This window comes from Camelina sativa, chromosome 7, assembly GCF_000633955.1.
Source record: "Camelina sativa cultivar DH55 chromosome 7, Cs, whole genome shotgun sequence".
Taxonomy (NCBI): domain Eukaryota; kingdom Viridiplantae; phylum Streptophyta; class Magnoliopsida; order Brassicales; family Brassicaceae; genus Camelina; species Camelina sativa.
Genome location: NC_025691.1, coordinates 27,510,960 through 27,527,647, shown reverse-complemented (window position 1 = coordinate 27,527,647; position 16,688 = coordinate 27,510,960). Strand labels below are relative to the sequence as shown.

Here is a 16,688-nt window from a genome sequence, read left to right as displayed (position 1 = left end):
TTTTTTTTTTTTTTGCTTAATTCGTTTTTGAGGGCCGAAATTGAGATCCAAATCTTAACTTATCTTTGTGGTTTTAAATATTTAATACATGCTTTGTCTTTTTATGAACACTCAAGTTATAAAACTTATTTCTAATTCGCCATATATATAATCGTTCTTTCAAATCATAAAAGTTATACCTTACTATCTAACATGTTAATGTCTAATACAAACATTTAGCTTGCAAGTTCCGGTCATATCAATATATCATCATTTATTTTTTCCCTTGGATTTATATACAATCGTGTTTGTCTATGTCTATGTATGCGTCAACTTTTTGTCAGCATATATCACATATTGGAAAGAAAAAAAGAAAAAAAAATCAAATATTGGAGCATAACATCTTTGGGTGTTATAATTTTCTTCATTTATAATATCGTAAATACGATATGATCGTTCATTACTTAATGATTTTGCATATTCTTTATAATCGAGCATTTTATATTTTCACATTATTTTTACGTACCATCTATATAAAACACCAAATCTTGTAAACTTTATTTTTGGGTACTTAAAAATGAATGTATAACACTTCACATTGCATAATTCATTATGTGAAAGCCCAATTTAAGTTTTTTACCCCTACTCATTGCATATATGTTTTATTTCTCTTATGCATGCATGGTCCTAAACTCCTAATTAAGGGATGTGAAAGGCCTGAATCAACCAGTTTGGATCTAAGATATTCAAAGTCAAAGTTGCACATCTTTATGCATATATATATATATATGGACCCTTCCTTATTGGCTATACCTTTGAAACCATCTATTTTAAATATTGACAGAGACGTAATTATAAGACATTTTATAATCAACACAGTCAACTTCAACCAAACTATCGTGTAAGAAACGCAGAATGATTAGTTATATAGATGTCGAAGTGGTAGTATTATAGTATAATTTATGATAAATAATTAAGGATCAAAATCTCTAAACTCTAACCTAGAATGGTCTAAAGCTATTCCAATCTTGAAAGGACAAAAACAAGAAGATATTAGTAAAGAAATTTTGAACGCATGTCATGCGTTAGATTTTGAAAGTTTCCATGCACAAATGGCACATTTATATATATATATAAGTATTACAATATTCATATTGATACACAAATAAATGCGCAAACCGAAGACATGTGTAGTGAGCTTGTGGTCACACCACTATACAAAGCATAAGTTGCAAAAATGAGTGTACTTAAAAGGCGGGAATAAAACAAAACAAAAGCATCTAACACCAAAGCTAGACAATTTTTAAACCAAAAAAGATATAGTGTATCAAATTTTAAGAAAAACAAAAACCATCTCCTCCATAAAAAAAAAAAAAAAATCAAACGAAAAAGAAGAAGATAGAATATTATACAATTTTTTGAAGTATCTATCAAAGAGCTAAGAAAAGGAGTTCAGCGAAATAAATAAAGCAGAAAGGAACAATTTGATTGACACCGAATGGACAAACAGTGGAATAAGAAGGGACCATAGCCTCCATTTTCATTAGTCCTTATGTTTGTGGTATTATATCACTCACTCACCCATTAATTTAAAATCAAAGTTAGTTGCTTTGTACATTTACATTCATGAAATTGATTCAAGTATCAATGAGAAAGTCGTACCAATTCCCGAAACAATGCATATGAGTCTTTAACATCAGCATTTCGAAAAACTGATGTCACACCAAAAATTGTTAAACAAATGATATGACGACTAGTCCTACTCCTTCAATGTATCTTTTCTTTCTTTCTGTGGTTCATTCCATCTAATTAAACTCTAATATGATATGAAGATAGTGATTTCATTAGATGTAATTTTTTGTTTACTTCACAAGACCAAAAAAAAAGAAAAGAATATGCATTATATAGCGAATTCTCCATTTTCAATTTGCAAAAATAGAAGGATAGAAAAATCCTAATTGTATTTCAAACAAATATCATGTCAATTTATTTGATAACACATTATTTACTTTAAATCATATTTACAAAAACATATCACTTATTTACGGTTTTTCCATTGCCTTATTGACACTTTTAGCCAAAGTTTGGTTACCTAGCAAACAAACCTTGGGAATAACTTTCGATGATAAATTAATTTTAGATGAAGGTTACGTATATATGTAATAGTATGTATCAAGAAAATATGTTTACATGGAATTCCTCAATCCTCAACATGTGAAAACTTAATGTTCATCCAATCATTCGATTTTCAATCATTTAATCATGTAAGTTCTCACATGCTAAAGGCAATTTAATAAAAAGGACAGAAGTAAAACAAGAGGAAGAGAGAGTGACATAGAGGGTTGATGATTCCTCGGACAAGAATTCGTTATGCTGCGCAGTATTATCATTTCCCTTCTTTTAGCTTTTCTTTTCTCTTTTTGCTTACAAAATTTGCCTTTTATTTCATATAATGTCAATATATATATTTTTTCTGTTAATTTCGTTTTAACTTTCTCTTTCGGTTGTGGCGTTATGCCCAGTCCGATCTTCCATGCAGCCTTGGATTAAAAATTTTAGATTTGAATATTTTTTGTTCATTAGAAAGTTGCCAAACATCGGGGAGGTTCCACATTGTTACAATTTAGGATCAGTGCAGTGGAGTTAATTAGCTTAGGTCTCATTAGTTTAGAAGAGTACAATAACTTACATTATGCTTAATATTCTTGAAATCAAAACTCCTAGCTACGTTCAAATATGTGTTGATGTAGTTCAGTATGAATAAATTTTGAAAGGTTAGTTTCTTTCAACAAAGAAACAAGAGGCTTTATTAGGTTGGATGATGGAAAAAGAAGAGTTTGGGTGGAACCGTGGAAGTACTAATGAATGGACTAATATTGATATGATAATTACATATTTGTAGTTTAATCATTCAATGCCTTTGTCCTGGTGAACTTGAGAGTTTCTATATATGGATACACATGGCATGTTAAAGAGCTTTTAATGATCTACGAGACGTGTAAGTATATGTTTGTCTATATTAACAACCATACGTACGTGAACAAGTGACTCTAATTTTCTATCTTCTTATTTCTAACTAATTTTTTTTCATATCTAGTATACTACATATAACATATCTCAATTCAGTAACAATTAATATGAGGATATCTATAGTTGTATATATCAAATATATACTGTAAAACCTCTATAAATTAATAAACAATATAAATTAATATATTTTGCTAGTCTCAAGTCCGGCCAGTATAAAAAATAACAAAATTAGATAAGATAATAAGATAATATTCTTTTTGAAATCCTCATGTAAAATATAGTTCCAATAATATCATAAATTAATAATCATATATATATATATATGCTGGTATAATAATGTATGTTTCTCCTAAAGCTCATATCTATAAAGCAATTGTTATGGTGTATTTTTAAACTATAATGATATAAAATATTATGTAACATGTCATAATAATAGCTATTTTTTTAAGTTTTCAATTTCTAAGATATCCATCATTTACATTTTGATAGTTTGATTGACTATGAAAATACAACAATTTATATTATTATTCATAAATTTAAATTTGTGTATGTCATGTGTATTAGTGAATTTGTCTATTTTATTTGTTATTTATTGTTAATAATGTTTTCGACAAATTAAAAATTCAATTCCAATACCATAAAAATTTACAAAATCCTAAATTCTAATATTATTTTGCCATCAATTAATAATTTTTAAAATTTAAACTATTGAAATAAATCTATATAAATTAATAATTATTAATTTATACTTTAAAATAATTGTTATTTATTTATAAATAAATTAATATCACTATAAATTAATAAAATGTCTTGGTCCCAACATTATTAATTTATAGAGGTTTTAATTCAGTAACAATTTGCTATTACTGAATTATATACAAATAACTCAAATAATCATCTTCTGTATACATAGTCCTTTTGAACAAAAAAAATGTATACATAGTCAAATTTTCTTATTTGTACATAGTTCGAATCAAAACAACTATAGAATTTATAAGATCTTTAACTAATAGTGATTCATCGACATTGTTATATTGAATATATTAATAAATGTGAGGCCGAGAGGAGAGTAACGTGTTGATGAAGATACAAAGAGATATTCGGAAGATTTTTGCAACCACCATTGATGAAGAGACTATAAAACCAGAAGATCCATTAAATGCGTAGAGGAGGATAAAGGACACAACCACACATGCGAAAAAGGAGGTTCCACACGTGATGGATGGTTGTGCATACGTGTGTGAGTTCTAGGGGTGGGATTCACGTGAGAGATTCACCCGACCAAAAATTATATGTAAAAAATGATTGTAGCTACTGAAAGTATACGCCAACACATGGTCACACATACAAACAATATAAATGTTTTGTTAACTACGTGAATTATTGTCATTACATAAGGACATCCATAAATAAACATAGATTATGTGTACAACACCATAAACATTAATTTTTTGCCGGAATTTGGCGTTGACCCGTGTTGACCGGCATTGACCAATATTGACCAGCGTTGACCATAAAAAATATCCAATTTTTTTTCTTAATAACATTTTTTTGTTTTTATGTATTTTTGATAAATAAATAAAAAGATTAAATAATTTGTATAATTTACAAAAACAAAATATAACAACAAAAAGTTATACGACAAAAAAATACAAGAAAGTTATATACCAAAAAAATTAAAAATTATATGACAAACAAAATTTGTGATATATCTAGTAACTAATTTTGTTAATACAGAAAATATACCAAAAATAATATTATAAAACTATACAACCAAAATTTTATGTGTAGTAGATTTTTTCATAAAACTATAACAAATCTATAAATTTTTCTTTTAAAAATCATTTTTTATTTTGTATTTTTAAAGGTGGGGGTTTTAAATATATTTTTTTTCTTTTTACTTATTTATAAGATTATGTCATTTGAAATATATCCAAGACATTACCAACTATTTCTTTGTTTCTAATAAGAAAAACAAAAAAAAAATACTGAAAATTTTATTTATTTACATAAAAGACATATATCAAGAAGATAGTTAAAAAACAAAAGTTCATTTTGTAAAATCAAAGGTTGATCTATTAAAATCAAAGAAATAGTTGGCAATGCCTTGGATATATTTCAAGTGACATAATCTTATAAATAAGTAAAAAAAGAAAAATATATTTAAAACCCCCATCTTTGAAAATACAAAACAAAAAAATGATTTTTAAAACAGAAAGGTATATATTTGTTATAGTTTTATAAAAAAATCTACTAGACATAAAATTTTGGTGGTATAGTTTTATTACATTATTTTTGGTATATTTTCTGTATTAACAAAATTAGTTACTAGATATACCACAAATTTTGTTTGTCATAAAAATTTTAATTTTTTTGATACATAATTTTCTTATATTTTTTTATCATATAACTTTTTGTTGTTATATTTTGTTTTGGTAAATTATACAAATCATTTATTTTATTTATTTATTTATAATAAATATATAAAAACAAAAAAAATATTATTTTTAGGAAAAAAACATTGGTCAACACTGGTCAATGCCGGATTCCAGCCAAAATTTAATGTTTATGGTGTTTTACACATAACCTATGTTTGTTTATGGATGTCCTTATGTGATGACAATAGTTCATGTAGTTAACAAAATATTTATATTGTTTGTATGTGTGTCTATGTGTTGGCGTATACTTCAAGTAGCTGGCAATCATTTTTCCAAATTATATTTTTGGAAACACAGATTTTATTTTTTCATTTTATTTTTTCAAAAATATAAATTTATAAATAATACGAAAAGAGAAAGATACTGGTAGGAGTGAAGAAGGTTGGGCTGTCAACCGTCGATCTCATTTGCAGTTGGAACAAAATTGTAAATTGAATATTCATAATAGCAAATTGATACTTTTATATGGTAATATATAAAATGTATAACATAACTTAGGTTGCTTAAAATTTTGGTGATATAGATTGAGGTGGGGGAGGGGGAATGTATCAGAAACTTTGAATTATTAAGTAGATGAAATTGGTGGAAAGAAACTAAAACATAATTGATTTAGGAAATACCTCAACTTTTTTTTAATAGGCAACTTAATTATCCTTAGCAAAAATTAATATTCTTTGAGGAACCAGCTGAATTCATTTAGACTTAAGTAAATAGTTTAAACCAAATTATGGGTGCTAAGAAATCATTGATTTGGTATCTGATTCTTACATAATATATTTCAACATAAGTCTCCGTAGATATATATACAAATATACAATACAAGTGGGCTTTTCACTTTTGCTTTCGAGCCATCCATCAATTATTTATCCCATTGTGGATTTATAACCTACATAGCACATATCCAGGATGTTTCTAACTGTTTGTGAGATGGATACGCACGTCAAATCAAATTTGGAAATATATATTTAAAATACCTTTTGGGTTTGTAGTTGTATTGCATGCATATATACAATGTAAATTAAAAAAAATATAAAATACATTGTTACTACTATATATGTAAACAAGAGAAGCCAATTACGAAGACAAATAAATAAGGGTCATCGTTACACAATTCTAACGTTTCTATATGACAATTCTTATGTTTCTATATGCCAATAGCTCCTGTATAGAGGAAAGTAGGGATAGGGAACCCGATTTCTATGATTAAATCATCTTTGAAGCCATCGTTGCAACATATTTAAAGCTTCTTAGAGTTTGAATCCCATAATAAGGAGGCAATGGTGCCAATATATCAATAAAGAGCATTCATATTGAGCGGTAGAAATGTGATGAAATTTGAATTTTTTTTATCAATCCTTATAAACTAATCACAGCTTGCCAGTTGCGACGATAGAAGAGTTAAATTAGTGTTCCTATCAAAATGAAGAGTTAAACTAGTGACGCCTGTAGATTTTAAAACCAGAGATAATTGGAAGAATTTAAGTACAGTGTCTCAGAGCAAGAATTTAAGTACAGTGTCTCAGAGAAAGAATTTATAACCTTCATAAATCAAAGACCAAAGCGAGTTACCAAAGGTATAGCCTAAGAACATATGATCCATGAATCCAAATTCTGAGTTACAACTTACAAAGCAAGCAGAAAAAAGTCAGAAGGTAAGTTTGAGTTGATTAGTCGAACCTTCGTTGAACATTTGTTGAGAGTGAGCTGAGCATTCATGCCAACATCCTATGTTTGGAGATACCACCATGAACAAGATCTTTTGCACCATATATAATACAATATTTGGGTGATGGTATATTAGTTATATTTGATATATATACATATACAATGGAGCATATATATAGAGGAGTATCATTTATCTTCCAGTATTGAGATTTTAGCTCTGCATTATGAGTAGCATGAGCTACATACGCTGATTGAAGTAGACACGTAAAAATAAAGTAGTAAAAAATGACATAGTTGACCCTAACCAGCAAGTAAACACGAAATCAGAAGGATAATTGAGTGGACATTGTTGGAATATATAATATTAGTATCTATTTTCTGAATAAGTATATATATATATGTACATATTATATATATATATATGGCCCAAAATGAGAATACTTTTTTTTTTTTGGCAAATGAGAATATTATTTAAGCAGAAAAATATGTGGAAGTATTTATGGTGGTGGTTTGGGTCATTGAGATATATGACCTTGGACTCACCTTATCTTTGTATTCTTTTAAGTTTTGCTTTTTAAAATAAGTTTCCAAATTAACGCCTTTAAAATGTTGATATCAGCCGACATTTCCGTGATAAAAAAAAGTTAAAATATTTTTTTCTTTTTTTGCATTTATAAATTAATATACCGTTGACAAAAATTATAACCAAAAAAAAAAAAGACAAGGACAGTTTCGTAATTTCAGGATTTTATAAGTTTTGTCTTTCTTCCTCATCGTTATTGATATGGATACCTTTACCGATTAAAAATTTAAAATAAGAAGTTATAATAAAACCACTTCATTATTATTATTACAGAAAACTAAAAATGATAAACCAAAATATATAACCAAAATAATAATAAAGAAGAATGGTGGGTTTCAAAGGGAGGCGAGGAAGAAAGAACAGCGGCCTCTTCTTCTTCTCTCTTCTCTCTCTTCCTTTCTCTTTGGGAAGAAGATTTTTTTATAAGTTTTTTGGTTTCAAGAATTTGCTGAAACAACAAAACTCTCACTAGCTAACACAGAAAAAATAAAATAAATAAAAGAAGAGCCTAAGAAAAAGAAAGCTAGAGAGAGATAGATAGAAGAAAAGGATAGCTACAATTCTCTGCAACTCCAAGGTAACTCTTCTCTCTTTCTATATACCATATATGTAGATGATGACCAAAGCTGATAGTGAGAACCTTAAAAGAGTTACAAGAAAGAGATTGGCAACAAACAAAAAAAAACCTGTATAATACCTAGTTGACTAGCTCCTCTCTCTTTCTCTCTTTCTTTCTTTTTCTTAAAATTTTTGTATTTTTTCTTATGTGTTATATAAGATTCTCTGTGTATGTCTGAATCCTTACAGGATCCAAGAGCTTTGGAGATAGAATGAGTAACAAGAATCAAGAACCGGTATGGGTTTAGCTACTACAACTTTTCATCATCAGAATTCAGATTCTACTATGTCACAAGATTATCATCATCACCAAGGAATCTTTTCCTTCTCTAATGGATTCCACCGATCATCATCAACTACTCATCATGAAGAGGAAGTAGATGAATCAGCCGTCTCCGGTGCTCAAATTCCGGTTTATGAGACAGCCGGGATGTTGTCTGAAATGTTTGCTTTTCCCGGCGGCGGCGGCGGTGGTGGTGGCTCTGGTGGAGAGATTCTTGATCAGTCTAGTACTAAACAATTGCTAGAGCAACAAAACCGTCAAAACAGCAACAACAACTCAACTCTTCATATGTTACTACCAAATCATCATCAAGGTTTTGCTTTCACCGACGAGAACACTATGCATCAGCAACAACAACAACAACACTCTACATGGCCATCTTCATCCGATCATCACCAGAACCGAGATATGATCGGGACCGTCCACGTGGAAGGCGGAAAGGGTTTGTCTTTATCTCTCTCATCTTCATTAGCTGCAGCTAAAGCCGAGGAATATAGAAGCATTTATTGTGCAGCCGTTGATGGAACTTCTTCTTCTACTAACGCATCGGCTCATCATCATCAGTTCAACCAGTTCAAGAACCTTCTTCTTGATAATTCTTCTTCTTCTTCTCATCATCATCATCAACATCAAGCTGTGGGACATTTCGGGTCATCCTCATCATCTCCCATGGCGGCGTCTTCCTCCATTGGAGGTATCTATACGTTGAGGAATTCGAAATATACAAAACCGGCACAAGAATTGTTGGAAGAGTTTTGTAGTGTCGGAAGAGGCCATTTCAAGAAGAATAAACTTAGTAGGAACAACTCGAACCCTAATACTACCGGTGGAGGAGGAGGCGGCGGAGGTGGAGGTTCCTCGTCTTCCGCTGGAACAGCTAATGATAATCCTCCTTTATCTCCGGCTGATCGGATTGAACATCAAAGAAGAAAGGTCAAGCTACTGTCTATGCTTGAAGAGGTAACGTTTTCACATTTATTTTTCTCTAACCAAACTTATTTAATTTTCTATCAAACTTTTAATGAACCGTTCTAATGATTGAATTTTTATGTTAAATAAACATTTTCATATTAATCTCTAAAATATTTGATCTTTCTTCGTGATTTTTTCTCATTCTAAAATTAATTTGAATCTACCAATATTTCATAAAATCTATCTAAGTTGTTTTCTTAAAAATTAAATGTATTGAGAAAGACCGACTGGTACAAGAGCACGACACATGCTCTAGTTGGTAAAGCCTGATTACGCAATCCTACCATCACTTATATAATTTTTCTAACTAATATCATTATACTGGTGTTACAGTCTGATTTGATGTATTAATCCATATTTTGTGTCACGCGTTTGGTGGCATCGCATAATCAAATTTAAACATAAGAACTTAAATTATGATTACTTAAGTGATTTAGTCTTCAACCAGAAAATTTAAAATTAGAGTTCCCTTCTCCATATAAGCTACCTTTACTACGTAACCAAAACTAGTCCTTGAAGTTACTTCATTATTTATCTTACAATTTATTTTGTAGTTGACATTATCTTGTGTCAATATCTTAATTTTAATTTATGTTCTAAGATGTTATTAGGAGAACAAAACACATTGAAGTATGAATGTATAATATTACCTAATTATACAAAATAATCTTTTGATGAGGTTTGAATATTTATCTTAAAAAATGAGCTAATAATAACAAACAAAAACTCATCAATCTATATTGCATTTCTTAAAAATTTAATTTGTAGGTGGACCGACGGTACAACCACTACTGTGAACAGATGCAAATGGTAGTGAACTCATTCGACCAAGTAATGGGTTATGGTGCAGCGGTTCCATACACGACATTAGCTCAAAAGGCAATGTCTAGGCACTTCCGGTGTTTGAAAGACGCGGTAGCGGTTCAGCTTAAACGCAGCTGTGAGCTTCTAGGGGATAAAGAGGCGGCAGGGGCTGCGTCCTCTGGGCTAACCAAAGGCGAAACGCCGAGATTACGTTTGCTAGAGCAGAGTTTGCGTCAGCAACGAGCGTTTCATCATATGGGCATGATGGAGCAAGAGGCATGGAGACCGCAACGTGGTTTGCCTGAACGCTCCGTTAACATCCTTAGAGCTTGGCTTTTCGAACATTTTCTTAATCCGTAAGTCCACTTTCTCATCCCTACTCAATCATACTTACCTACTCTTATTCTTTGTTACAAATATAATCTAATCCTCTTGAATGTTGACCGTATATTATAAAATATAGACTAACACTATACATCGATACCAAGACTTTAACTGATAATATGTTTATAAAATTAAGTTATGAAAGTGACATTTTTTTTTTTCAAACTGAGTTTGGTTTGCGGGAAGAATATTTCAATTTCAATCAAAATATTTTTAATGTTGCTGATTTTTTTTTTAATTTTCAAAACTAAACTAAAAATTTCTTTTAAATAAGTACCAATTCGTCAATGAGTTTGATTATATATGTTTATTTACTAATCAAATATTCAAATATCAATTGATTTTTCGTTTTTTCCCCTTGATGCTACCGATATATAAGATCAGTGTACAATGCTTTGACCTTGGGATTTTCAAGAAAAATGTGTGTGTTTATATAAATATAAGGTGGTTTGCATGGCAAAGGGATTAAATAATTAATGCAACAAAAGAAGTTTGCAGAGTGAGATCACAAACTTTTAGGCTTTGGGATCGTAAGGCCATCATTAATGGGAGAACACCAAGAGTGTTCTTAGCCCAAAAAAATTATAAAAATAATAAATAGTGGCTTAGAACACTTTTTTTAGTTCTTGATGTAGAACTGATCTAAGCCCAGTTCTTATTTGACGTGGCTTCATGTGATTGGACGAGATTTTATGAAAAAAAAATATTTCATTTATATAAGGAAGCAATTTAAATGTTAATTTATAAGTTTTTATAATTGTAATATGTTTAAGAATATTATATTAATTTATAAGTATACAATTGCTTTTATATAAGTAAGCAATTTAAATGTTAATTTATAAGTTTTTATAATTGTAATATGTTTAAGAATATTATATTAATTTATAAGTATACAATTGCTTTTATATAAGTAAGCAATTTAAATGTTAATTTATAAGTTTTTATAATTGTAATATGTTTAAGAATATTATATTAATTTATAAGTATACAATTGCTTTTATATAAGTAAGCAATTTAAATGTTAATTTATAAGTTTTTATAATTGTAATATGTTTAAGAATATTATATTAATTTATAAGTATACAATTGCTTTTATATAAGTAAGCAATTTAAATGTTAATTTATAAGTTTTTATAATTGTAATAGGTTTAAGAATATTATATTAATTTATAAGTATACAATTGCTTTTATATAAGTAAGCAATTTAAATGTTATTTTATAAGATTTTATAATTGTAATATGTTTAAGAATATTATTTCACTATATCTTTATTCTAAGAACACCATAATTAGTTCTCCCATTTTTTTTACCTATGATCTTAACAACTGATCTAACATTATTTTCACTATATATTTAATCTAAGAACACAAAAAAAAGTTCTCCCATTAATGATGCCCTAATAGCATCCTAACGGTTTCTCTGTCTCTGTCTAACCCTTTCTTTCTAGTTATTTTTTTCTTTAATTTGCTTTGATTTTTTTTCCACATTCCATTATGATCAAAAGAAGTAAATATATTGCCAATAACAAAATTACAAAAAAAAAAAATAGGTCTCAGATTTGTCAGTGGTACAGTGTCATTGGTATATTGTCTCTTAAGAAAGACAGAAATTAAAAAGAGAAAGAAAAAAAAACTAAAAGCTGAAAAAAGCAATTTCTTCTTTCATTATTCATCAGTACTTTCTCTATTTAATGTCTGCAGAATTTTACTATTTTGTTGTTAGTGAAGTAAAGAAGAGAAGGGTTGGTTTGTACAGATGAATATATTTTTGCTTTAGAGTGAAAAATAAGTGAAGATACAAAAATAAAACCAAATGCTTCTATTCTGTAATCAGCTTTTTCTTTTGTCCCTTAGATTCTCACGCCCTTGTAAGAAGAAAAGTTTGTACCTTTTCTTGCATCTACTTGATTGTGTTTTTCCTCTTATCTCTCTCTCTCTCTATGCAAAAAAATAAATAAATAATTATTGGGTTTAGGGTTCTAAAGATTGTGAAGTCATTTTCTGGTCTCTTTCTCAGGTACCCAAGCGATGCTGATAAGCACCTCTTAGCACGACAGACTGGTTTATCCAGAAATCAGGTCAGCCTTTATCTGTATAGATACATATTTATGTTTAATACTGATCATATACAAGAACCCTTTTAATTATTCATTTACATGTTGCAATTAATTCACAATTTACCATATATATCAATCATTTCATCATGCAAAATCTGACATGATCGTGGCCTCATGTTTATTTCTCTTGCATGGATTTTGAATATGATGAAATCATTTTTCTTGGGTTTCGTTTTTTTACATTTAATACATCATACGCGCACACACACACACAAGTATACAAAACATAGGAGAGAGAGAGAGAGAGACGTAAATACTCAGCACAAAGACAGTACTAGCTTTCATTTCACAGTCTTTCTACTATTATGTACATCCCAAATTTAATACACTTGGCTTATCTATCCATTATAGTTCACATCCCTTTCAAATTGTGTTTTGACATTCTTTCTGATTTAAAATAAGTGTCGTTGTAAAATGTTAATCTTGTAAAATACATTAATCAAAATAAGTAAAAAATACTAAAAGTTAACCTTTTTGCATGGATATTAATGACAATTTTGATTAATTTTGTTCAATTTTCAGGTGTCAAATTGGTTCATAAATGCTAGGGTTCGTCTATGGAAACCAATGGTTGAAGAGATGTATCAACAAGAAGCAAAAGAAAGAGAAGAAGAAGCGGAAGAAAATGAAAATCAACAACAAAGAAGACAGCAAGAAACAAACAACAACGACACGAAACCCAACAACAATGAAAACAACTTCACTGTCATAACCGCACAAACTCCAACGACGATGACATCGACACATCACGATAGCGACTCTTCATTCCTCCTCCCTTCCGTCGCCGCCGCTTCTCACGGCCGCTCAGACGCCTTCACCGTCACCACGTGTCAGCAAGACGTCAGTGACTTCCACGTTGACGATGGTGGTGGTGGTGTGAACGCCATAAGATTCGGCACCAAACAGCCTGGTGACGTGTCACTTACGCTTGGTCTACGCCACTCTGGCAATATTCCTGATAAGAACACTTCTTTCTCCGTTAGAGACTTTGGAGATTTTTAGTCTTCGTCGTTTCTCAAATTTATTAATCCAAATTATAGTGAATACATTTTTTGGTTTATCTATATATGTTTTTAGTCTCTTCACATACTTATAAATTTCTTTTCATTTTTTTTCTGTCTTTTCTGTCGTAAGAAGAAGAGAGATACATATCTCAAGTATTATCCAAGCTAGCCACCAAAGTTATACTATATATACAATTATGCACATATTTTATTATATTCTTCTTTGAAATTGATATTATTATGTTTCTGTAATTTTTTTGGTGTTTCTAAAACTAAATTTTGTGATATAGCATTTATTGGATTCTTCCATTTGGTTTTACTAATAAACGATAACAGTCGTAGGAAAGTGCCAATGTTCCATTTAAGTCTAATCACTTTGCTTGTTTAATCAATGTAATCATCTCTCAACTAATCCCTACTTACTACAACTATGTACTCCTTAATTTAGTAATGGCAACAAAATATATTTGGTGCACTATCGACGTATTAACAAATGCATTATTTTTATATTTATAGTTTAAACTTTAAAACGTGACATCTTGTTTAAATAGAAACAATAATATTGTTCGATGAAGATATTATTGTTTCCCTAGAACTCCAAAGGTTTGGTTACTTGTCATATTGGGGCTATCTCAATCGAGACAGAGACGTTTTGTTTCCACAAAGGGGCATTTAAGCTCATTGTCATGGTGCTACACATTGCTTTTAAAAAAAAAATTATAAAATAGGGACTTGTTACTTAATTTATTTCTAAAAGGGTTCCCTTAAAAGTTACTTCAATAATTTTTGTAAACAAGAACATCTACGTGTCACCTAATTCCAAATATATAATGAATTTCTGGAAATGAGAGGTTAAATAAAATTTGGGGTTCTAGTGTATATAGTTTCTTAAGTCTCACCTTTAGTTTATAATCACACAAAAATACACATGTTTTACCCTTAATCTTGTTTTTTTGTTCCTCACTCTTAAAAAGTAGTTCTCTTTTACTTAGGCCTAGGAGGTTGATTGATTCTACTTGTGTTNTTTTTTTTTTTTTTTTTTTTTTTTTTTTTTTTTTTTTTTTTTTTTTTTTTTTTGTCAAACACTACGATCATTCCTTATACTGTGCACTTTATTTAACTTCAGCGGTCGTTGAAGTAAATGAAAATGACAACAAGACAACAATTACACTTGAACATATAGTAATGATTTAGTGAAATAATTTTCGTTCTTAAACTATTCCGTTTTGTGTGTGTGTGTGTGTGTTTTTTTTTTGTGTGTTTTAATGACTAAACAAAGGTAATGTATACCAAGTTAAAAATATTTTACCAAACAAAAAAGTAATGATTTGATAAAAATATTTGTGTGTATATATATATATATATATATACATATAGTTAGAATTAAAACTGCAAATCATTTCTTTCGCAGCTGTTGCACATGTTGCCATTAGAAGCCTAAATACATTTATTCCTATTTTAGTGGTCCAATTTTTAACCCTTCTTGTCTGACCACTGTCCAATATCTACCATACTCTTATAAAAGAACATTATTTAAAATGGAAAATTTTCATATACTGATTTATGATTTAATTCAATATTATTTTTTGGCTGGTATACAAAAATACAATATAACAATTTCTTTTGTCCTTTGTAAAAAGGAAAATATCAATGCAGATCTGAACGTGACAAGAAAATCAAATATGCATGAGTGTAAGATTCTTGATTTTAATACTGGAGGGCCTCTGCCTTTTAATGATCCATACGCAAGCGTTTGTATATATGTGCTGTCGAATACATTGACAGTCTCTGTGTCAATGTCATGTTTATAATTTATACTGCACGCATCGCATGGTGGAACTTTCTGTCATGCATACATTATTTTTGATATGTATTAATATATATATATATATAGTTAATCTCTTGAAATTTTACATTTTCCATGTGAATTAGTGGTTAAGCTGGCCTTGAAAACGTTAGCACATTCTGTGATTTCCACATATATATACAAAGAACGCTGCGTACTATTTTTGTTTTATTTTTTTGGGTTAAATAAAGCTATTGATTGGGCTATTCTCTTAATTATAAATAAAAACAAGTATAAATAATTAACAGTTTTGAAAAATTATCGATTCTGTTTTAATGTTTTTGGATGAAAAGTTTGATTATTTTTCTCGGATATCGGTTACATTACCTTGGGTTTTATGGTCAATTTGGAAGGATATAAATAAAAAAAAATTCAGGGTTAGAGATGGAACCAATCGATATTATTTATCAAGCGGCGAATGATAAACTGTTATGGGAGGAAGCTAAGGCTTTTTTCTGCGGGAGTATTGGCTCCTTCGTCAACTAGGGAAGTCTAAGAACCTTCTTCCCGTTGTCTGGTTGATGGATCCTGGAAGGCTTCAGACATTTTTACGGGCTTGGGTTGGTGGTATTGTAATAGTGCGGATACGACATTACTTTTGGGAGCATGATGTCAGAGACAAAGTCCTTCACCCCTACACTCGGAGTTATATGCATTGATTTGGGCTATGGAATCTCTCATGGCGGTTGGTGTTGACTGTCAATCTTTTGAGTCGGACTGTGCAGAGTTAGTGGCGATGGTGCAATCTCCAGACAAATGATCCGCCTTTTCCAATCTGTTGGACAATTTCAGCTTTCTCAGATCTTCCTTTCTATCTTTCACTCTTACCATGATACCGCGTTCATCAAACGAGAGGGTTGATTGTCTTGCTCGTTCTTCAAGATCTTTACCTTCTGAACTTTCATTTGTAAACTCTTTCCCCCCGGTTTGGGCAACCAACCGTGAAGTTATTTTTTAACTATTAAT

At 29.8% G+C, this 16,688-nt stretch overlaps 1 protein-coding gene across 1 annotated transcript; it reads left to right on the top strand.

The window, feature by feature from the left end:
• LOC104702896 (BEL1-like homeodomain protein 4) lies at positions 7,983-13,982 on the top strand. The gene is made up of 5 exons (XM_010418817.2): positions 7,983-8,272; positions 8,503-9,556; positions 10,337-10,728; positions 12,773-12,833; positions 13,395-13,982. Exons 2-5 carry the CDS (start codon positions 8,552-8,554, stop codon positions 13,872-13,874), a joined length of 1,938 nt encoding a protein of 645 aa, XP_010417119.1. The 5' UTR covers positions 7,983-8,272; positions 8,503-8,551; the 3' UTR covers positions 13,875-13,982.